This window comes from Natator depressus, chromosome 1 (genome assembly GCF_965152275.1).
Source record: "Natator depressus isolate rNatDep1 chromosome 1, rNatDep2.hap1, whole genome shotgun sequence".
Classification (NCBI taxonomy): Eukaryota; Metazoa; Chordata; order Testudines; family Cheloniidae; genus Natator; species Natator depressus.
This window is the reverse complement of record NC_134234.1, coordinates 285,346,972-285,369,469: the sequence shown is the minus strand read 5'-3', so window position 1 is coordinate 285,369,469 and position 22,498 is coordinate 285,346,972. Positions and strand designations below refer to the sequence as shown.

Below are 22,498 nucleotides of genomic sequence, written 5' to 3'. Positions count from 1 at the left end.
GTTCCTATTGTTGAGCCTGAACAAAACCTTGGTATACTCACTTGAACCATCAGTTTACCCATAAACAAATCTAGTGTTCTCCCTTGAATCACTGTTCTTTCCCTACAAAAACCCCTATCCACGCTCAAGCGTGTGTTCTGATGCCTGTAACCAACATCTGCATCAGTTCCATTGGGACTTCATCTTCTACTGACTGACCATGCTGAGGGCTCAGCCTGTCTCCAGTACTTTGCATCCTCAGTTTCCACCACCACCTGGGAACCCCAACTATTCAAGCTTCCCAGAGTGCTGAGAACCCAACCCTCTCTCCTCCTTTCTCTAGGTATAGTCTTCTGACCCTGACTTGTGTGATCAGTTATAGGTTTCTAAACCTGGCTTTTATAATCAAATATAAGTTAGATTTAATAACTGTTTTATTTGTTTGGCTCCCCTTTTAGGGTTATTACCTGTCAATAACAACTTTCATGGTTAAGCTGGTTGCTTCTCTCGCTCTCTCTCTCTCCTCCCCCCCACCGTAGATGTTTTTTGTCTTCCCCTTTGCTCTGCAGCAACGCTCCTTGTACCTAAGCTAAAGATTCCTGCAGTGCCCAAAAATCTTGTGGGGTTTGCTCATCAAGTGGGTTACTACCAGAACTATAACATGAAAGTGGGGATAGGGACATGCTGAACCTGGGGCATATATGGGTGGCAGCTTGGAAGTGCGGCTCAACCCAGCCTACTGAGTCCAGGGGACATAGAGGGGTCAGCTTGGGAGTGTTGATTAATCCATACTCTGTTAATGTGTGGGGGTTTGTCTGATTCTGCGGCTGGAAGAACCCAGCCCTAGGGAACCTAGGTCCTGCAGGATAGCTCCACTGGGAAGGAACATGCAGAAGGGAGAAGCAGAGCTCCGTATGAGAACACGAGTGACACAAGCAGTACATGGACAGAATTACAGAACCGCCCCCAGCAGAGTAATCCTAATAAATGAGCATACCCCCAAGTAACAGGCAAATCTGCTAACAAACCTTAACTGTGGTAATGCAGCTTTTGTCAGTAAATAAATTAAAGATTGAGATACACTCTTATGATGGTGACAGGGACCAAATAAATACTCAAAATTGCACTTAATGCTGAAAGAAAAGCAGCATGAGTATTTGATTTCCAACACATCACCACCATTTTCTTCATAAGAGTCTGCAAATCTCATACATTGCAGAGACTATCGATTTTTGTTAGGAACACCTGAAAGTCGCTAACTTGATGGCCAGTAACCAGTGTTAGGAGAAGAGGAGATTCTTGTACAAAAATGAGCCCCCTGCTATAATGCTTTCTTCAACTACTGTCGCCAATGCAGATGCTAAAGAGAACATTGAATAGGATATTTTAGAGAAAGATGGAGGCAGCAAAGAATTCTTTTAGTCCCACCTTTCTGTTTATATATCATTTCAGGAAAAATTGTACAATCGTACAGGAAATGGTTTACCTTGGACAAAAGTTCCTACAAAACATCCTTAGTTATAGACTAATCTACAGTTAAGACTGTGAGCAACATTCCATAATAAACCCCATTTTTTAATGCCTCACACCTGCATAGAAAGTGGATCAGACAAAGTCTTTGTGAGACATGATGGTCTGAAAAGTCATAGGTTGTAACATTTTCCATACTGTCAAATCTCGAGAGGTTTGGATTAGACACTTCCAATTTGTTTTACTTAGGGGGAGGTCTCCTAAAAGATACCTTTAAATATTTTCAGAAAGCCCTGGTGTTTATATTTCTCTTCCTTTGAATAAACCTACCTCCAACTAAATTACTGGAACTAAAATCAACACTTGGCCATAAGGGCTATGGGCCAGATTTTCAAAGGCACCAATGGGATTTTCCAAAGCAATTTAGGCACCTAAATCCACTTAATTTCAATGAGACACCCCTAACCTGTTTAGGTTCTTTTGAAAATCCCACTGGGTGCCCATCTGCATCTTTAGACACCTAAATACTTTCTAAAATCTGACCCTATGCCCTTTGCCCTTCCCCTAGCCCTGCAGTAGTGGGAGTGAGACACAGTCACTAATTTCAACCCAGAGAATGTGGGGTTGTGTGTTTTTTTGGTAGAGTAATAAAATATTTACCATTCAATATATCATTCAACAATGAGGTGCTTAACCACATTAGAGATGAAAAGATCTATTAGGTAGACCATTTATTCACCACCTCTCCCCAGCCAAGAAATAATTAAGTGATACTTAAATGGAAAAGTGAACTGAAAATAAACATTTCAAAATTCCCCATCTGCTGGAACTAAGACATGAATTCAGTTCATTACTACATAAAATATTCCCCTGCTCTTTTCTGGTTCCCTGAAATTGTTGCTATAGCACTTCTTATGCCCTGGCTACAGTAGCAGGAAATTCCAGTGGAGCTGACGCACAGGGGGTTCAGACAAATTATTTTTTAAAAACCCTATTTGAAGTTCTTCATCTTTATCCTTTTCTTGTGCTATTATACAACAGAAACTACCTCCTAAAGACTTCAATGCTCACAGTGTTGAATATTAAGGAAAATTATAAAAATGCAATCATGAGATTACTTAATAAACTATCACTTGGTTGACATGAGAGATCCTCACTACTCAATTATAAGGAAAGTTTTTTTTTCCCCCCCCCCACTCAGACCATCTACTTATCAAAATTCTCCTCTGCATTTCTGGAACAGAGATATTTAAGATAAACCCTACTTTGTGTTTTCTCCCAGACTGCCCCTCATGCTTACAAAGAGTTTCCCATAAACAGCCACAAAATTAACTCATCATCCTCCTTCAAAATTCTCCTTTCCCATGATGTCTACGAAAAGCTTAATAACCACTAGACTGCTGTTGTACAGACCATTGCCTAACATGCTGTCCAACACTATCTGAATGATTTCCTATATCCCCTTGTCTAGCTATATCCATCTGTTGTCTTTTCTTAGACTTAGACCCTGCCTGAAAGGGCTTACAAGCTATCTTTTTGTTTTGTTTGTACAGAGCCTGGGGCTCGTAGCCACTATGGTAATAGAAACAATAAAAATAAATTTATAACAAAGATGCGAGAGCTGAAATTTTTCCATCATCTAAAAGAGTATAACGCATTATAAATCTTGTTCTGCAACAAACCTTCACTTTATTACAATTAAAGTCTTCTCACACCTTTTGTGTATACAAACACAGCTGTTCAAGAAAGCAGTTTGTGTGGACTGTAAATGCAAAATAAAGTTGTACAGTATTAGTGTCCAGCCCCATACACATTCTTTGCAGACGCTCTTCAGAGTAAGACGATTTTCCTGTGGCACCACTGAACCTCTGAAAAATGCTCAGTCTTCCAGCTCATGCCCACCTGTGGTGATAGCAACAGAGGCTCAGGTGGAACATGGGGGAAGAGGTTAAAGGGAGAGTGCCAGGGCACAGCTGGCAAGATAAATCAAACAGGGAAGCAGCTGGAACATGGCCCCATTTCTGGTCCTGTCAGAGCAGGAAAGAAATTGACAAAACGCTCTATAAAATCTAGAGCAGTTGGCAATCATTGATTCCTCTCCCACAAGCATGTATATTGGAGCTTGAAATTACCCTGATTTTATCTACTTTCTTTTTTGCAGAAGAGCAAACAAACATGACAACTCTGGGCTCCCTCTGCTGGTCCTAGAAAGAGCCAAATTCTGTCCTCTTGTTACACCTGAGAAACCCTTAAACCTCAATAGGGGCAAACACATACAGGACAGAATGTGGGCCACAGAATGAAAATTGTAAAGAAATACAAAGTGGCTGTTATTTAATTTCTCAGTAAACAGGCGATTCTTTTGTTTAAAAAAATCATGGGATATTCTCTTCCTTATTAGCCAATTTAAAGATAGTTCAAATCTAAAGAACATTTCACATTTAATATTCAAATAGTTTAACTAAATGTGGTATTTTCTGTTTTGCAGTCTGACAGCTGTAATGAAATCAGCAGATGGATACTATATATTAACTGTACAATATTGGGTAAGTTTATACCTTAATCTACTTAAGTAACCATGTCAAATTTGAAGTCTCATTATAGGAAACAGACAAATACATAATATTCAAAAAAGAAAAGAGTACTTGTGGCACCTTAGAGACTAACCAATTTATCCGAGCATAAGCTTTCGTGAGCTACAGCTCACTTCATCGGATGCATACTGTGGAAAGTGTAGAAGATCTTTTTATACGTACAAAGCATGAAAAAATGGGTGTTTACCACTACAAAAGGTTTTCTCTCCCCCCATTTATATTTGTGTATAAAAAGATCTTCTACACTTTCCACAGTATGCATCCGATGAAGTGAGCTGTAGCTCACGAAAGCTTATGCTCAAATAAATTGGTTAGTCTCTAAGGTGCCACAAGTACTCCTTTTCTTTTTGCGAATACAGACTAACACGGCTGTTACTCTGAAACCTGACAATATTCAAATAGATTTTATGCATACATTTCCCTTATTGCCTCCTAATAACTTCTGTCTATTTAGTGTTCTATCCTGCAGGACCTTTTCACCTGATTTTACTTGAGCACTGAAAAGGAAAAGAAATCCCTCCTCCCACAACTCATTAACAACAAAAATTTCTCTTGGAATCTAGAAAAAATTTTTAAGTAATGACAACACCAAGCTGCCCAACATTTGTTTGTTTTTAACATAGTATCTTAAACTGGTATCTCTTTCCTTTAAAAAGCATAAATCTTATTCCCTTTGTGTTGCACAGTTACCACATATTACACATGCCGATATGTAACCACTGGGCAATCAGAATACTTAGGTCCCAGTCTTGAAATACTTTACATGGGTGGCGATCTGTGGGTAAAAGATCCTTCAATGGGCAACATATTGCATGAGTGGGATCTTAATTATATCCATTTTTTAAACAAGAGCCTTTCTTAAAAACATAAAGGTATAGGGTAACATTCTCATATCTGTCATTATGTACTACTGTCGATTAATATGTAATGTGTAACTGGATGTAGCATTTGCTTTGTAATCACACGATACTTGGGATCTTGTGTCTACTCTGTAAACTATGATACAGGAATATCAAATTAAGGAGATATTTGTCTACTTTAAAAAGAATCACACGTGTATTGCCAACATGTTTATTTACCTATATTACAACTGTTCCAAAAATGTTTAAAGTACAGTTTATGGGGTTTTTTTGTTTGTTTGTTTGTTTTTTTTTTTTTTTTTTTTTACTGTTTATGCCTTTGTATTCTTTCAGATGGACAATGAAAATCCATTAAGTCTATTTTACTTTCAATTTCTCAGTGCTGTAATGTTTGGGTTGCAAACACTAACACAAGGTTTGTTTGTTTAAAAATAACCATTTCTACTGGAATTTTAAAAAATAATCACTAACAACATTTTTATTTGTTTGGGTTTTCTATGTTTTGATTTGAACCAAATTTCAGTTTATAATGTCTATATAAAGTCACATAATATGTTTTCATAATTTAATAGTTCAGTATTAAAACAAACATCAGAACTCCAAAAAAAGAAGTTCTACAGGAAAATTAAAGGGATACTGTCAATTTACAGAACATGCTTCTGTCTCAAAATATTTTACCTCCTATAGTGCATAGTTGGTTCCATGGTTTCTCCAGTTGTTCCTGTGTTCAAGACCACCACAGCAACAAGTGAGAAAAATATTTTAAAATGCATAACCACAAATATTGGTCAGGGGACTCAAAAGCAGGCAAAACACTTTTAACTCATTTTCTTTTAAAATTAACTAGATATAAAATTGATGTCCCTTTCATCAATTTCTGATCTAATAGAGTCTCCAGACTTAATGATAATTTACACTTGGTAGCTGGACCCAGCCTGACACATACTCTTAATCTTTGGTGGCCTACATAGTCTCTTTTCCACCCTTCAAATTTCTTCAAAGCTACCATGCTAATCCTTTGGCCACCTTGGATTTGTTTTTTCCTTTAACACGTTTTGCCTTAAGCTTCTTCCTCTGTCTGGGATTCATCCATACTGGGTACTGTCCATATTGGTCTAAAAGATTCTTTTTGTTTCTTTTAATCTGTGTGTCCATCTTAACTTCGTCTGAAAAAAGAAAGCATTTACAAAAGTCAATAAAAACATTTGAATCAGTTCCATACAGGATACTTAGAAACACTAGATTTACAAACAGTAACCAATATAATCTCTCTTCACACATGCCATAATTTTTTTCAGTATCAGGAGTTTCCATAAGAGATTTGTTCAGGCCCCAAAAAAATGCAACACAGGATGATCCCTTCTAAATAATGCTGTTTGCCATGGCAAAGGAGCGGGTCTGGAGCGTGCATTTGGACAGATGCTCTTCCCCAAGCCAAGTACCGGTTGTTGAGAGCAGGAGCTAGTCGCTGGATGGGGGAAGGAGTGTGCAAACCCATGGAATTTAGGAGCAGGAGCTGGTAATGGAACCATGTTGTTAGGAGAGAGGAACAACATGGACTATGATATTACAGTTCAGAGCTACTATGGATTATAGATATTGTCTTTTCTCTGATGTTGATGGGTGAAATGAAGGGTCATTAGTACCAACTACAATGAAAAACAAGGTTAAAAAAAGGCAATTCCCCTCCCCACCCCCACTGCTACTCCATTCCAGGCTTGAAAACCAGAAAGTTGGTGGTGGTGGGGAGGGACATGAGAGAGGAAATGGTTGCAGGGAGTCCACGAAATAAAGGGGGATGGGAGGGTGGCGCACACAGGGAGTTCGTGGGAGAAATGGAGGGATGCACGGAGCCCCCTGGGTGTGCACTGAGCTCAGTCAACTGAACCCATGAAGGGGCTGAGCCACAGCAGAGATGCACAGCTGTGGGTTTCAGCACCTGGGCTGTGTTTTCCTCTGGAGCCCAACAAATAGCACAGCAAAATTAAAACCAAACTCACCACCTTGATCTTTGACTTTCTCGGGGGTGATCACCGTGGCTATTTCTTTAACCTCCTCCATTACAACATCAGCATTTGCTTTCAGGATGTTTTTTAATCGGCTGAGTTCCTTCGGCGCGTTCTTCTTCCTTTTCTCAGCGCGCATCTTTCTCTTCCATTTACTCCTTAAACTCTTGGCCATTTTTGATTTTAGCTGAGATGAGGGAGAGGTGACCAAACAACAACAAACTTATCTTCCGAACCTGGACACTTCGCCTGTAAACCCACCACTTCCCCTCGCCCCCCGACCAGCCCCAGCCCCGGACCCCGGCGGGCGAGGAGAAGCCCGGCCCCGAGCCCTGTGCTGAGGTGCGGGTGGGCTCCAGGCGGCCCCACCCACTCGCTGGACACAGCCGGGGGCTGACCCCGCGCCCGGGCCGCGGGCGGCCAGCGCGCCGAGGGTTTCCCCAGGTAACAGCGGGCGCCTCCCGTGGGCTGGAGCGCGGCTCGGCGGCGGCGGGGAGGGGGTGTCGCTACAGCAGGCAGGTCTCAGCCCACAACCGCCCCGCGACACTCACAGGCGGCCGCGCGCACCCCTCCCCCCATTGGGGAAGGCCCCGGAGGAGCACGCGACCGCCGGGCTCGGCCGCTTCACGGGGCAGGGGCCGCAGCTGGGCACCGGGGGCTGGGGCTGGGGCCGGGCCACTCACCGAGAGTCGCACGGAGCCGGCTCCCCCACGTGCCCGACTGCCCGTTGCGCAACAGCACCTGCCTTCCGGTGTCTGTGCGGCGCGTGCGCAGTCCCGCGGGGCGGGGCGATGGTGGAGCCCGTACACGTATAGCGCCACAAGCCGGGGGCGGGGCCTGTGGGCCGCTGAGTTAACCCGTTCGGGGCGGGGGCAGTTGTAGCAAACCTCTCCTGCGAAAGGGAGTGCGCGCGGGGCCGGGCACGTGGTGACCAGCGCGAAGCTGGGGCCCGTAGCTGGGGCCAGGGATCCCCTCCGTAGTCACTGTCTCCCCGGGAGCTGCTGTGCAGCAACAGCAGCCCTGCGGCCAGACCGCTGCTGGCCTTGAAGCAGAACAGCTACAGAAACAGCGGCAAAGAGTCCTGGGGCACCTTATAGACTAACAGAGGTATTGGAGCATGAGCTTTCCTGGGTGAATTCACTCACCTGTTTGTATTCACCCACAAAAGCTCATGCTCCAATACGTCTGTTAGTCTATAAGGTGCCACAGGACTCTTTGCTGCTTTTACAGATCCAGACTAAGGTGGCTACTTAACCCTCTGATACCAGCTACAGAAACTGACACATTACCCTGTATTCTACAGTCTCTAGGGTCTAGACATTGGGTCACCGTTTGCAAGGCACTGCTGCTTTCCCCACAGTACAAAGACAGATCTGAGCTGTTGAATTAGAGACCAGTTTACTCAGAGGAAAGTGCTTTATCTAGTAAAAAGCCCAAGGATGCAGGTTGAAAATACCTAGGAGAACTTGGTCCTTCAGCAGCCTTAATAAATGTACACATTAGCTATACTGGAGGATGGCTAAATTAGTCCTCCTGCATTTGTTTCATAAGTGATCATATTCAGATACTAAAAAATGTGTTCAACACATCCAACATTTTATTCGCTGATAAAACCCAACGGAAAATAAGGTGCTATTTTCTAGACAAAATTAACAGTAAACACACACAATGTAAAAGTAACTCCAAAGACTCATGCATCTGATCTTGTTACTGAACATTTAAAATTTTATTATATTTCTTAATACAGCTCAAATATAAGAGCAGGTAGAACATTCACTTACAGTCCTCCTTGACCAACTTCTCAGCAAGCCAACTGCATACCTGGTCCTAAACTATCCCAGTTCTTTATTGCTAAGAACAACTTTCACTTTGCCTCCTCTTATTTTGCCCTCACTGGCTTTCCAAAATTTCACCAGCCTGGAAAACAGAACCCACATTCACACCAGAACCCAGGTCTCCCAAGTAACAAGAGCTGCTGCTAAGCAATGGTTTACATTTTTAGTTCTCTCCACTATCTGATCTTTGGAGCTCTCCAATCCGTCCAGCTAGATGAACAGATTTTAGGATTAAGATTTTCCAATCTTAATGCATGCAAACATTTATAATTCTATGCAGACTCAACATTTTTATATGTGCAAAACAACATTCCATCTTTCAATTATATTTATGTTAATCAACAGCTGAAAGATAGGCAATAAATAATTGAGCAATCTAACACTCTGTTGTTATTGTTCTGTTTATACTTGTCCTTGGTAATAAAATAATCTCATAGCTCTAAACCAGAGTAGATTAAAATCTTTTCAAGGAAGTGTAGTTATGTTTTACAAGTTAATAATTCCAAGTCTTTCAAATCAAGATCCCACTAATATACATTTTTAGAATGAGAGAATTTTAGCTTATGTAAAATATCACTATACACTAACAAAATGAAGAGACTTGATTTTATATTATCCAGATAGATTTATGATTCCAAAGGAACCATCCGCAACAATTATAGGATAGCAGAAATAAAATGATGGGATTTTCTGACTGTTCGTGTTAGGGCTATCAGAAGTTGACAAGCATTTTCATCAAAAACTACCCTGGTCACAAATAAAGCCGTTACAAAAGTAACTGAAATGGCTGCAGCGTGCAACTAAAGTAAAATATATATTTTGAGCAGAAACGCATCAGTTACATAAAGCCCTTTCATTTCTGAGAAAAAGATTCAGTAATCATGGAATGGAAAAATAGTAAGATTCGATCTCAAAATATACTGCAGTTTGTATATAATCAAAACCAATCCTATTTAGACACAACCCTCTATACACCAAATTTCACTATTTATGGAGGAGTTTCACTACAGGTCACCTACAGTTATTTTTTATTTAATGCTTCTAGTAGGCGCAGCAGGTGCAGGAACAGATTGATGATATCTAAGTAGAGATTGATGGCAGCCAATATATACTCTTCCGGGGACAGTCTGTGCATCAGTAAATGAGTGTCATAGATGATAAATCCGCAGAACAGCAGCGCTCCCGCAGCAGCAAACAACAGCTCTATTGTCTCACTATAGAAAAACAGCTATAACCAAATGATAACATGAGAAGGGAAAACATTTGTAAGTTCAAATTTCTTATACAAAGGCACTTCAGTATTAAAACAAAACTACAGTTAGACAATTGTAAATACTTTGCCCTTGTACAGGAATATACATATTGCTAAAAGCCAGTAGTAGAAGAGAAAATTCCAAACTTTTGTTTTCCCCACTCAAATTAACACCCCCACCCTTGAGGTCTTAGGTCAGTGTCACCATTCTCCTAGGAGATGTGGATTAGATATGATTTACTTCAAAACTAAGTATATTTACATATATACTACTGATTCAGTAAGACTACTCACAGTAGTGAAGTTAAGCATGTGCATAAGTGTTTGCAGGATAAGGGCCTAAATGAGCTGGGGGGGTTCCTACTGGGTGATGCAAAGTATTGTCCAGGGGCTAAGCACACTGCTTTTGCAGTACTCCAAACTGAAGGAGTAAGACAGTGACAAACTGAACATGTATTTTCTGCAAAAAAGTGCAGGCTGTATGCTAGAGCCTTCAATGTTGTCTATCCCAGAGGTTCTCAAACTTCCATTGCACCACAAACCCCTTCTGACAACAAAGTTACTACATAACCCCAGGAGGGGAGCGGAGACTGATACCTGCCACACTAGGAGGGGGTGGAGTTCGGGCTTCTGCCCTGGGTCCCAGCAAGTTTATGTTGGCCCTGGCGACCCCATTAAAATGGGGTCCCAACCTACTTTTGGGTCCCAACCCACAGTTTGAGAACAACTGGTCTCTCCCTATCATTCCAAATTTGTGTCATTAGAAGCAATGCCTCAGAGGAAGCTCTGCTTTCAGGACAGTAATAGTGAAGGACAATGAAGGAAAAAAAAAAAAAAAGTGGCCATCCTGCCTGGTTCCAGTCAATCCAGATATCTAGTTTGGTTAAGTTCTTTCCCAATTTTACACTGCCAAAACCAGCATCCTACGGAAATCAATTTGAAAAATGTGGTCAAAAGGTTACAACATAACCTGTGCCAATAACATTCATAGATTGCATCAGCAATACCCACAGCTTTTGGTTTTACAATATAAATGAAAGATTTCTACAAAATGGTGACTGAACAGTACATTTTAATAGTTTAATTACAGATAATTCATCACTACATTAATTTGTAGTCAATTCCCTTTATAGTTAGCCAATTGGAGACACATACATGATACATTGGCTTATTATAGATCAAGGATAAAATTATCAACAGCACTCAAGTGACTTAGGAACCCAGGTCTTATTGAAAGTCAAAGTGTATTGAAAATGGGACTGATGATCCTAAGTCACTTTGGCATTTTTGATAAGTCTATTCCAAGATTTGTATAACTTTTATTTTTTGAGTTCTCAAGCATGTCCTATTCTAACAATTGTATTCTTTTACAAATATATGTAATTAGGTGTTAAGTATTTTGTTTCAGTTACTAGTTATGTCAAACAATCACTTCTAGCCCTGAACACAATATATCTTACCCTCAAGAGACTGGAGAGGATGAAAATCCACAAGCAAGCAAACAGCCTGGAAAAAAAAGACATTCGTGTGTTAGCTATATTACTATTATTTCAAAATTTTCTTCAAATTTTTCCATCCCACAGAAAAACACCTTGAATACTCTAACAGTTATTCGCATATACATGCAAATACACACAAACACCCCCTCCCATCCACCCACAATCTCTCTGTTGCAGGTAGCAATGAAAACTGCTGTTAATGATTTGCTATTTGAAAGTTCCTTGATATTTCAGTGAAAAATGCAAATAAATAGTTTGCTAGTGTAATACTAACATTATAGTTTTAAAATTGTTAACATAAATAGCACAACTGCAAAATAAACTATTTGCCAAAGGAGGGACCTATATAAAAACAAAAATTAAAACTCAGAACACCCATAAGATTCCCTTAAATCAATTACACAACTCAGCTTTCTGTAGGCCTGACTTTTATTCCTGTATCTGTAATACTTGTGCTTTTAAAATAGTCCAGTAAGGGAACCTACCCTGCTCCGAATTTGCTGAAATCTCTCTTGGACTGCAAAGTATACACAGTCAGCCCAAGAAACACAGCAGTAGTCAGAATAAAAGCTTGTAAGACAACTGATATATCATAGAAAGTCACTGTAAACAGAAAAAAGTCAATTATTTAAAAATAGTATGCTGTGCATATAAATAAACATTGTGATGAGGCTTTTGTATTTATAGATTGTCAGTGTGAGAAAGCTGGTTAGATTTGACCTCACAATCTTGAGACTGATATATACAATACGCACGTACCATACGCTTCTACATTCGCTGGTTCTTAACATTTTTGGTATAGGGTTAGCTTTCTTAAATGGGCACGTCAAATCTTTTGTACCTGTGCTAAAAAACATTTTCAGACTTGTGCAAGGAAAGCCAGATCCAAGAGCAGAGAGGGAAGACAGGGTACTAATCCCATTCCTGCAATGGGAAAGTGGTATCTTTTCTCCTACTCTTTAACAGTCAAGGCATAGGGATACAAAGCAAACGTAGAACTTCTATTTAATAGGAAGAAAGGATGACAATCTGATTTCCTCCCTCGGCTCCCAAGACTTTGCTACACATGTTGAAATCATGTGCGCAAATCCAAAATAAGGGCTCTGTCACCAGCCAGGTCACATTTGGCAGTTTTAAACAGCAATGGGTGCAACATGTCCGATTCCTTTCCCTATTTCTGTCTGAAATCAACAGGCAGTATTAGAATGACTAGCGTTTGTTTACCTGTAATAGCAACAGTCAATGCTTCCAAAAGGGTCTATGAGAAGAAATGGAAAAAAAGCATAAAGATATTCATATGAAAATACTGTACACATTCACCAGTTTGTAGTTTAAGTATTTTGCTACATAATCTTTTACTATATGCAGAATGTACCATGTGCTATAGAAACATGCTAGTTTATTTAAAAACTGAAAGTTTTTAAAAATAAAGCTCTCAGTAAGTCAAAAAATGGAAAATACAGTATGTCTTACTATCCAGGAGAGAGCATAATTGTTACATGTAATTTTTATTTCACAGCCTATCTATGGTACATGACAATTTTAAGTTATGTGGCTAAAAATTTCCCTTAAATAACAATAAAAAGGTAGATAGGTTTCTCAGAACTGTTGTTATAACTGAACTGTTTTCAGTTTCTCTGTCTGTAAATTTTTCAGTATTAAAATACTTTCTTTAGGGGAATTTTAGGACTATGGGGTGGAAGTATGTTCTTGTGTCCTTAACTCCTTTCCCTTGACCAACTAGCTTGAAATCAAATCCACTACTGTTGTACTGGCACAGGACTGAAACAAAACTTGTAATTTTCCTTAGTTTTAGTATTCATTAAAGAAAACATGAGGGGGAAAAAATGGTTTTCAGAACAGTACCTTGGCTGTTTTTATCCTGTTTACTCTTGAGGGAATTCTGTGGTACTGCATGCTGGCAGAAAATGCCCCCGCCCTTTGCTTCCCTGCCGAAAATGACAGGGAAGCAAAGGGAAGCCGAGGGCTGGGATGTGGGGACAACCATGGGTTCAGTTTTCTTGGGGGGGGGGGGGCGGCTTGCTCCCCCCAAACAGAGGTGAGGTATGGGGGGGCACACAAGGTTTTGTGCCACTGCCCTCCCCCCACCCCATTTCTGCAAGCACAGAGCTGCCCAACTGAAGGAGGCTGTGTCTGGGCTCCAATGACTCTGCAGGTGAATGCCACCTCCTGGATCCTAGTGCCAGTCATGCTCTCCTTCTGTGTGCTGGGACCCTTCCTGTTTTCTGTGCAACAGTGACTGCCTGCAGTGGGGCTGAGTAAGTGGGGGGCGGGGGGAATGAGGAAGGAAGTGGGGGGGAGGGGAAGAGGCAGTCTGGAAGGAAGGGGGGGTGGAATAGGGCAGGGGGAGGGGAATGTGTGAGTGAGGGGAGGGGAATGGAGCAGTGGGGGAGGAGGATGAGATGAGGAAGAAAAGGGGATAGGGGAATCACGGGGGGAAGCGGGAGTCCAGCATGCGGCATCCTCTCAGCAGCAACTGGGGCTCCCACATTAAACAGGTCTCACTGCGACAAGCCCCAGCTCCCTACACCTGGACCCCCCCCAATGAGCCCTCCCACACCAGACCCCCACCCCACTGAGCCCCAGCCAGCTGCACTTGGACCCCCCCCACCTAGCCTCACTCCCCTAGCACCCAGACCCCCTCCCGAGCCCCCCACATCCAGACCCTCCCTCCCTGAGCCCCAACCACCTTCATGTGGATCCCCTGCAGAGTCCCATTGCCCCTGCACCTGGAACCCCCAACGAGTCCCCGTGCATCCAGATCTGCCACTGAGCTGCTCGCACCCAGACTGCCCCACACAGAAACCTCTCACCCCACACTTGGATCCCCCTACACTAAGGCCCTCCACACTTGGATCCTGCTGGGCTGAGCCTGTGCACCCACACCTGATGCGCCTGGCGCAGAGGGGCAGGGCCCTGGGGTGTTTCTGGGGCAGGCCTGTTTCAGGGTCAGGTGTAGCCTCACTGCTAAGTCCCTGTACTGGAGGAGGAGGAGGAGGAGGAGTGGCGGGGGAGAGGGGGGGCTTCAAGGTGATCTCCCACCTCAGTGCAGCCAGTGGTCTGCGCTCCCCACTGGAGCCACATTTATTTATTGACAAATAATATTTGCGGAATTTTAAAATATTGCGTGCATAATTTTTAATTTTTTGGCACAGAATTTCTTCAGGAGTACCTGTTGGATCAAATCAACTGTTCTGAGCCCTCACTTTCTTTAAATCTATTATGTCCCAAACTTACAGTTTTGTCCTATCCTTTTTGCAGTGTGTAATGTTTAAACTGTTGAGGAAATCTATTGGAATACAACATTCCATACTGTACTTGGATGTAACTTTTACAAAAATTATTTCATTTTAAACAACTTGAATAAAAACCCTGAACGTTTTCTGCATCACAAGTACAGAAACAGACTAATATAAATCTACATTCCAATTAAGATAACGGACCCACTGCATGGCTTTTGGAGAAAACATCTTTGTGTCTTATAAGTCAGGAAAACCTGGTAGATCTCTTCAGATTTGAAGAATACAATTTACACAACTTCTTCCAAGATGTCAAAGCCAGAGGAATGCTAGTGGTGCAACCAAAGCATCTCTTTTTGGCAGACTGAACTGTCCCATTACTTGGGACAAGAACTCCTTAGGCTATTAGAGGGTGACTGTGATAACTACAAAATTCTACATATGGGCTGACTGGTAGTTATATATTATCATGCACGGGATCAGAATTTGAGACTTGCTCATTCATATGCTCTTTGGATTGGAAACATGCTCGAAACTCTTAGCACCAAGAAGGAGAAAATCAATTTTAATCTTGTACACTAGAAACCACTATTGGTCCCTGTCAATGACTGTGCTTGATCTCAGCTACCCATTGTTTAATGGTTTAGTAAGTATGGTAACGCAGAAATTTCCTTGAGTCCCATGTTTCCTATTCAGCACCTTACAGACAAAAGAAAAAGTCCTTAAAGTCAAGGGAGATATTAAAAAAGAAAGAAGACCAAAAAAAGAAAAGAAAACTTTGCTGAGACCTGTTTAAAGCCCCAAGACGATGTATTATTTCCATAAGGAAGCTTGCAGAAGACTGATTGGAGGATATCCAGGAACAAGGTGTGGCTGGAGCATACAAAAATTCTGAAGGACTGAGAATTTTATACTATACCTTGCAAAAAGGTACAATGAAATAAATTAGCCACCACTGGTTTGTTTTAAAAAGTTATTTTCAAATAAAATTTACATTAAGCATTACTCTTGTAAAGAATGAAATTATAAGGATACTTACAAATCCAAAGAGTAGGTATAAATTAACAGGATGCTGATGTCTATACAGGGTTAGTGCTAAAATCATAACCAAAGATCCAAGCACAGATGCCAAAAGCAAAGCAGGGCTGTAAAATTTAACACAAGAAAGTCAGAGTTAAATAAAAGTAGTAACACTACTCTCTCTCAGATTTTCTTAAGAAGCTAATACTTATACCATATGTCTACAGTAATACTAAACTGAGGGGTGTGAGAGTTCCTTTTACCAAAAGATACAGGCTGTTCAAAGATCTATTAACTGGATCTAAAACAGTGATCTATTACACTTGTGTTTGGAGGGGAAAAAATAAGCCCACTACATATGCAAAATGTAAGAAGAAATTTTTATCTGTAAACAAACAAATCCATAATACTTATACATGCGGGCTCTGATTCTGCAAACACATACAAGTAATTTTATGCACTAATCACACAGAATTCAACATAAACATTAACTAGTAATTTGCTGCTGAAATGAAATTGATAAAGTAGTTCCCCAAGCAAAACATAAGAAGTTTCAGAATTAGACGGGGTGTTTCCAGCTATGGCCATGTCTACACTACAGAGCTTACAGCACTGTAGCACTGCTAGTGCAGATGCTCTAAGCCAATGAGAAAGAGCTCTCCTGCTGACATAGCACTGTCTACACCTATGCTTAGGTCAGGCTTGTGTTGCTTATTCACACCCCTGAACAACATAAGTTATACTGACTTAAGCTGTAGTGTAGACATGGTCTATAAATATAATTAAGATTTTATACGGTATCCATTATATAGCATTTTGTGCTGCTGTTTTATTGAAATTACAGAGAAAAAAAAAGTTAAGGCAAAATTACAAGATGCCACGTATGTGGCACAGTGCCTGAGAGGGAAAGTTCCAGATGAAATAATACAGATGGAAAACCAACTCAAATAGGATCAGTTGTGGTGAAGGGACACTAGTAGAAACAGTAAGGAATATTGGAGAGCAATGGATACAATTTCTGAACCAAAAGGATCAGGTATGTGAAGAATTTCAGAATAATTCTCAGTGAGTTAGCAATGGCCAGGAAGCCAGAAACAGTGACTGAGGATTGGGCGAGATATGGTCCAGCTTCCTGGGACACGAAAGTGACAGTTTGACTATAGAGCATTCCAAACACTGAGTCAAAAAGCAGGGATTTAGGAAGACCATAAGAAAAAAAAACTGCATTAGTTGAGATGTGAAAAGATTAAGGCATGTATCTCAGCGGAGAGAGGATCAGGATATGTAAGAAGATAGGAAAGAGAAATATGGGAAGAAAGTAAACAAGATCTAGTCAGATTCCAAGATTTCTAGTACAGGAATACAGTTAAAAGAGAATTGTAGAACCAAAGACAAAGAGGATGTTTTACTCAGAATATATCTGGAAGATGTAAAAATATTAATATAATTAAATATCCTCTCTCACTTCCCTCCCACAAATTCCAAAGTGACCATTGCACCAGCTACATTTTACTTTTTAAAAAGATTTCCCATTTCATTTAAGAACTTTACCTTTCATGCACAAATGTCTGAACTGGAGTAGAGTACAGAAAAATTGCAGACGTCACTGTGGTCAAAAGAACTTGAATTGAAAGAATACTGTAGACTTTTCGTAGAAAAGCTAGGATAAAGAAACAAAAATGACATGTCAACTTTGAATACTCATTGCTGAATCTCATTTTAGGACTTAAAGTAGACAGCAAATTCAATCTGAGTTTGCAATGTGATATGGACGCAACAGAAACTGACGTAATTATTGAACTGCATAAAAACATGCCACAGAGCAAAGCAGTAACAGTCCTTTCACCATACAGCTCTAATGCACCTGCGCAGTATGTGGAGATATAACTAGGTGCAACGGGATGAAAGAAAGAAAATTTAGACTATTAGATCATAAACAGTCTCCCAAGATGGTAAAAGACCCATTACTTGGGATTTTACATTAGGCTGGACACAGCTCTATAAAAAAGACTGCTGAAAAATCCTGTATGGGCAGAGACATGGTCCCAAATGATTTAAGTGTACTGAATAGGTTTATAAACACAGACGCCACACATTTAGAGCAAAAAAAAGTCTCTTCACATCAGTAGCCTTATGTCACCACCTGAATTATTAAGATCAAGAAAAAATATGTTTTTCTACACCAATAGATTCAAATCCTCCAGTCTCCCTGACTAACTTTTTAAAAGCCGTTCTAGAAGCCAAATTTGACATTTATGTTTCCTCCATAACATTGCTTGAAGTTCAAACTGAATACTAGAGACTAAATCACCTAGTGAGAAAAAAGTGAAATCTGAATAGAAGAGTTCACAGCCTCTTTCCCGCGTTCTGATAAGAGACAGTACCTCAAGTAAGGAGGGTGAACGCCTTGTGCAGAACGCCAGTGTCCTGCTTAAATTGGATTTAAGTCATGCACTGACTTTCTGCTAATTCTGCAAAATCTGGATAAAGATAACTTTCTGGATAAAATGTGAGAAAGTAAAATATAAATTAAAGCTATCACCATCAAGTGATGGATGAAGCAGCTGGGATAGCAGGAAATGCCTCTTACGTGAATCTTAGAATTATAGTTGAATCCACTTTTGATGATAAAACAAGCTGACCTTCCCCTGAACCGTACTCATCCTGGGTAAGTAAGTGCTTGGTGAATTACCCTAGAGTGGGTACTAGGAGAAAGCCTACTAACTAATCACAATAGCCATATGGTGTTTTTAGACCTCACGAAGGGAGCTGGGTTAAAACGTCCGCCCGCCCCTCAGACGGCAGCACCCGGGGCGCACGCAGGGAGAAAACAGGAAGTGAAACGCGGGCAAGGCCGAGGGAAAGCAGCAGCAGCGCGGAGCACGGACGGGGGTTTGCGCTGCCCTGACCCCAGAGGGTCTCCTCCGTGGCTGCCGGGGGAGCGAGGGGCAAAGGCCCCGCGGGGCAGGGAACGGAGGAGCCCACGCTAAAGGGGGACCCTCCAGGCCCCGCAGGGGGAGCCGCTCGCGGGGGACGGGGGCTCCGGCCCGAGTCCGGGTCTCACCCATGCGGATGTGGACGCTGGCCGAGGCCACGTTGCTGCCGTAGTTGAAGTCATCCTCGATGGAAGACCGGGGGTACCGCGGATCGGCCGCCGCCTCCATCGCCGCTGCCCCCTGGCCAGGCGCCTCCGTCCGCCCGACTGCGGCGGCAGCCCAGCAACCGACGTCCGCTCCGCGGGCTTCCGGGTGAGAGAATCAAACGCCGAGCCGCCGAGCCAGCCCCAGAACCGCCGAGCGCCTCGATCACGGGGCCGCCTGGCTCGCGCCCCTCCCGGCGGAGCGAGCCGCGCGGAGCGGGGCGGCGGGAGCTCCTGGTGGGGCCGCCGGGCGCCCTGGGGCTTCAGCGCCCGCGCAGCCTCGCCTCGCGTGCGGCCCGAAGGAGAACAGCGACCGTCGCTCCCGTCTCGGTGAAGACTCGTTCTTGCCCTCGGGGCTGCGGGGCGCCCGCCGGCTGTTAGTGTTCAGGCGGGCGGGGTAGTTCCTTCGCACTAATTCAACCCTCAAATCCTTTATTAAATTCAGGGCCAGATGGTGTTTATACAGTTGCTCTAACCCTGCCCCAGAAGCCTAACGAATGGGCGGGTGACTTTCACCGGACGGTAACAAAATATGTATGAGCGGTTGATCAAGATATTTACAAATGGGCTCAACCCAGGGATGCTTAGACCCATGTCGGTGGGCTCCAACATGGTCAGGCAGGTATTCGCAAGGAACCCTTTAAAAGTTTACTTTTTTGTACCCTTTAACGAACAAGCAAAGTCCTTGCCAATTACTGACTTCAGCTAAAAACCAGCTTAAGACAGTTCACCCTTCTTTGGACTCTGAATCCATATAAGATTTTCAATCTCCTATCTCTTCCCCTCCTTGCTGACAAACAGTTTTTCCTTTGCACGTGGGTTCACATAGGCCCTAATTTTTTAAATACCACTGGTGTGTGGGGTGGGCCATGTGGACTTATTTTTCAAATTCTCTTTGTCTTATTTAAAACCATCTGCAGTCAACCCTATATCAGTAAGAGGCTTTCTTTTTAAAACTTCCCCTTATTGCATTAGTTATTCTTTGAACCAGACATCCTCCCTACTTCATTCCTTATGACTCAATACTTTCAAGGTCTTTCTTGCTAGTTAGGGCCTTTCATTACAACACATTTCTTGAACCTAACTTTAATTCTCTAATTATATATTTATTCTATACCTCAGCTGGCAATTACACCTCCAGCTGCATTGCAAACCTACCTTTGTCTGTAGCATCAATGGGAGTTGAGGGTGTTCAGAACCTCCAAGGGTTGCACAGCACCTGGCAGGGTTAAGCCCTAACTCACCATTTCTATTAAAGTTCCTTTGTGATATAGCAACACTGAATTTGATTAAAAATAGATTTTTCTTTAGCATGTGGATAAATACGTACCATGAGAATCTACAATGTACTTCACATTAACAGCTGAATATAAAGTGAATATAAAAAAGGAGGGGGTATAAATATAAGTAGAATTAGTGTTTGTAGGAAAAGTTTTTCACTATACTGACACAGGTCTGTTCCACTCACTGTGATGGTTTTGTGAGGCTTTAGATTTGTTCTTGTCTCCTGGAAGCCTGGGTTTTTTGTTTGTTTGTTTGTTTGTTTGTTTGTTTTTTGCTTTAAAGCCAGAAATGCCTAAGGGGAAATGTGAAGGTTGAAAAAGCAGCTTCTCCAAAATGGTTTGCCTCAAAATTATTATGTGGTAGTACATCTCTTTCCTCATTGAGTCAAAGTAAACAACAACTATGTTCTGTAGAAGTTTTCAGAAATTATTAATAGAGGTAAAGGAGGCCTTTGGCTCTAGAATTTGCTTCTGATGTATACCCCTCTAAGCCTGAGTTGTGCCGCTTTAGGGTACAATATAAAGCAGATCTTTGTTGAGGCTTTCTCCTAATAATGGGATTGATCCTGTAAGATGCTTAGTACTCTGTTAAATTCAGTGGAAATTGAGGGTCTTCAGCATCTCACAGAAGACACATAGCAGTTTGCAAGATCAGGCTTTATAAATGCTGGATTTCCCCTGGTAACTTGACCTTTGGCTGGTTATTTCCTGCCTGTGAACTCTTTAAGCAGGTGATTCTGGATGATGTGACGGGCAAAGCAAGGTGGTGTTCCCTTATTTAAAAAAAATAATTTAGTTATATTAATTATTAGTTATATAATTAGTATGCCAAAGATGCTGATATACTGTAGTGTTATACACCTTAGAAATACTGTAATAAATACATGTAATACATACAAATTAAATAAAATATTTTTTAAAAATTAGAAACAATTGAAATTGTAAAAAAAATTAACCCCAGTGGCTTCTAATTGTGTACTTCTCCCATGAGAATCTAAACATACCAATTCTACGATGCTGTGATAAAATGATTCTATGCAAATTTTTCAGTTATTCAGTTGTTGTTTCAAGTTCCTACATGGCAGTCTCAGAGGAGAAAATCTTATTTTAAAATTAACATCATTTTCTACTCTGCAAAATTATTATGATTCTATTAATGTCATTTTGCATTTTTAGACACTGAGGAGCAAAATCATTCAGCTTCATTCCTGGATTCTTTGAGCCTGAGAATTAGTGAGGACTGGACACTTTCACAACTGCAAGGCTAGTCCAAAGTACACTTACAAGCATATACATTACATTGTAACTACAAAATTTAATTATGTTCTTATGAGGCAGGAAGTCAGCACAAAGAAACTCAAGGACAGATGTGCCATCTGCTGCCATAATATCCTTGATAGTGATTTGTGAAAATCCACAAATCAGGGGATGAGAGTTTATCTTCTTTAACACTTCATGAAACAGACAAACTGCTGGTCTGGCCTTTGGCAATCAGATTTCCAGGCCAGCCTTTTGTTCTTCTAGGATGAAGTACTTCTCTGAATGTTTCCTTTAGCTGTACATACACTTTAGCTTTACTTGATGAGACAGTACATTGCTATTCATCTTATGTCCTGTCTACACTACAGTATTTGTCATTGTATATAACCAATGAACTGTAACTGGGTTGACTTCACGCTTTGTTCTTGATCACGTATTGTGAACATATATTTCATACTGTGCTTCAACCTTGCTAGCAAGCAAGACCTTAGTTCAAAACAGGTCTGTTGCCTGCATACCGTTGGGAGCACTTTTGTGTGAAGATGTGAAGTATCAGATGTGTTAGGGGAAACACTCTACGCAAAAGAATAAATGGACACAAATCTGATATCAGGAATCATAACATTCAAAAACCAGTAGAACACTTCAACCTCTCTTGCCACTCAGTAAAAGATTTAAGGGTGGCAATTTTGCAACAGAAAGTCTTCAAAAGCAGACTCCACGGAGAAACTGCTGAGCTTGAATTAATATGCAAACTAGATACCATTAACTTGGGTTTGAATAGAGACAGGGAGTGGCTGGGTCATTACACATATTGAATCTATTTCCCTAAGTTAATTATCCTCACACCTTCTTATCAACTGTCTAAGTGGGCCATCTTGATTATCACTACAAAAGTTTTTTTTCTCCTGCTGATAATAGCTCATCTTAACTAATTAGCCTCTCACAGTTCGTAGGCAACTTCCACCTTCTCTGTATGTATGTGTATATATATATCTTCTTACTATATGTTCCATTCTATGCATCTGATGAAGTGGGCTG

At 41.4% G+C, this 22,498-nt stretch overlaps 2 protein-coding genes across 3 annotated transcripts; both read right to left on the bottom strand.

The window, feature by feature from the left end:
• Positions 1-5,159: 5,159 nt before the first annotated feature.
• LLPH (LLP homolog, long-term synaptic facilitation factor) lies at positions 5,160-7,716 on the bottom strand. Of its 2 annotated transcripts, none has more exons than XM_074942096.1 (3): positions 7,593-7,716; positions 6,904-7,096; positions 5,160-6,069 (listed from the first exon to the last, which is right to left on the bottom strand). In XM_074942096.1, the coding sequence occupies exons 2-3, from the start codon at positions 7,082-7,084 to the stop codon at positions 5,906-5,908; spliced, it is 345 nt and encodes a 114-aa protein (XP_074798197.1). In that variant the 5' UTR covers positions 7,085-7,096; positions 7,593-7,716; the 3' UTR covers positions 5,160-5,905. The 2 variants fall into 2 exon arrangements, with proteins under 2 accessions (XP_074798197.1, XP_074798198.1); XM_074942097.1 differs by having other exon boundaries at positions 6,907-7,096.
• Positions 7,717-8,592: 876 nt separating this feature from the next.
• Positions 8,593-19,052, bottom strand: TMBIM4 (transmembrane BAX inhibitor motif containing 4). The gene is made up of 7 exons (XM_074942095.1): positions 18,840-19,052; positions 17,327-17,435; positions 15,795-15,900; positions 12,720-12,753; positions 11,981-12,098; positions 11,457-11,502; positions 8,593-9,972 (listed from the first exon to the last, which is right to left on the bottom strand). The coding sequence occupies exons 1-7, from the start codon at positions 18,937-18,939 to the stop codon at positions 9,766-9,768; spliced, it is 720 nt and encodes a 239-aa protein (XP_074798196.1). The 5' UTR covers positions 18,940-19,052; the 3' UTR covers positions 8,593-9,765.
• Between the last annotated feature and the right edge of the window lie 3,446 nt (positions 19,053-22,498).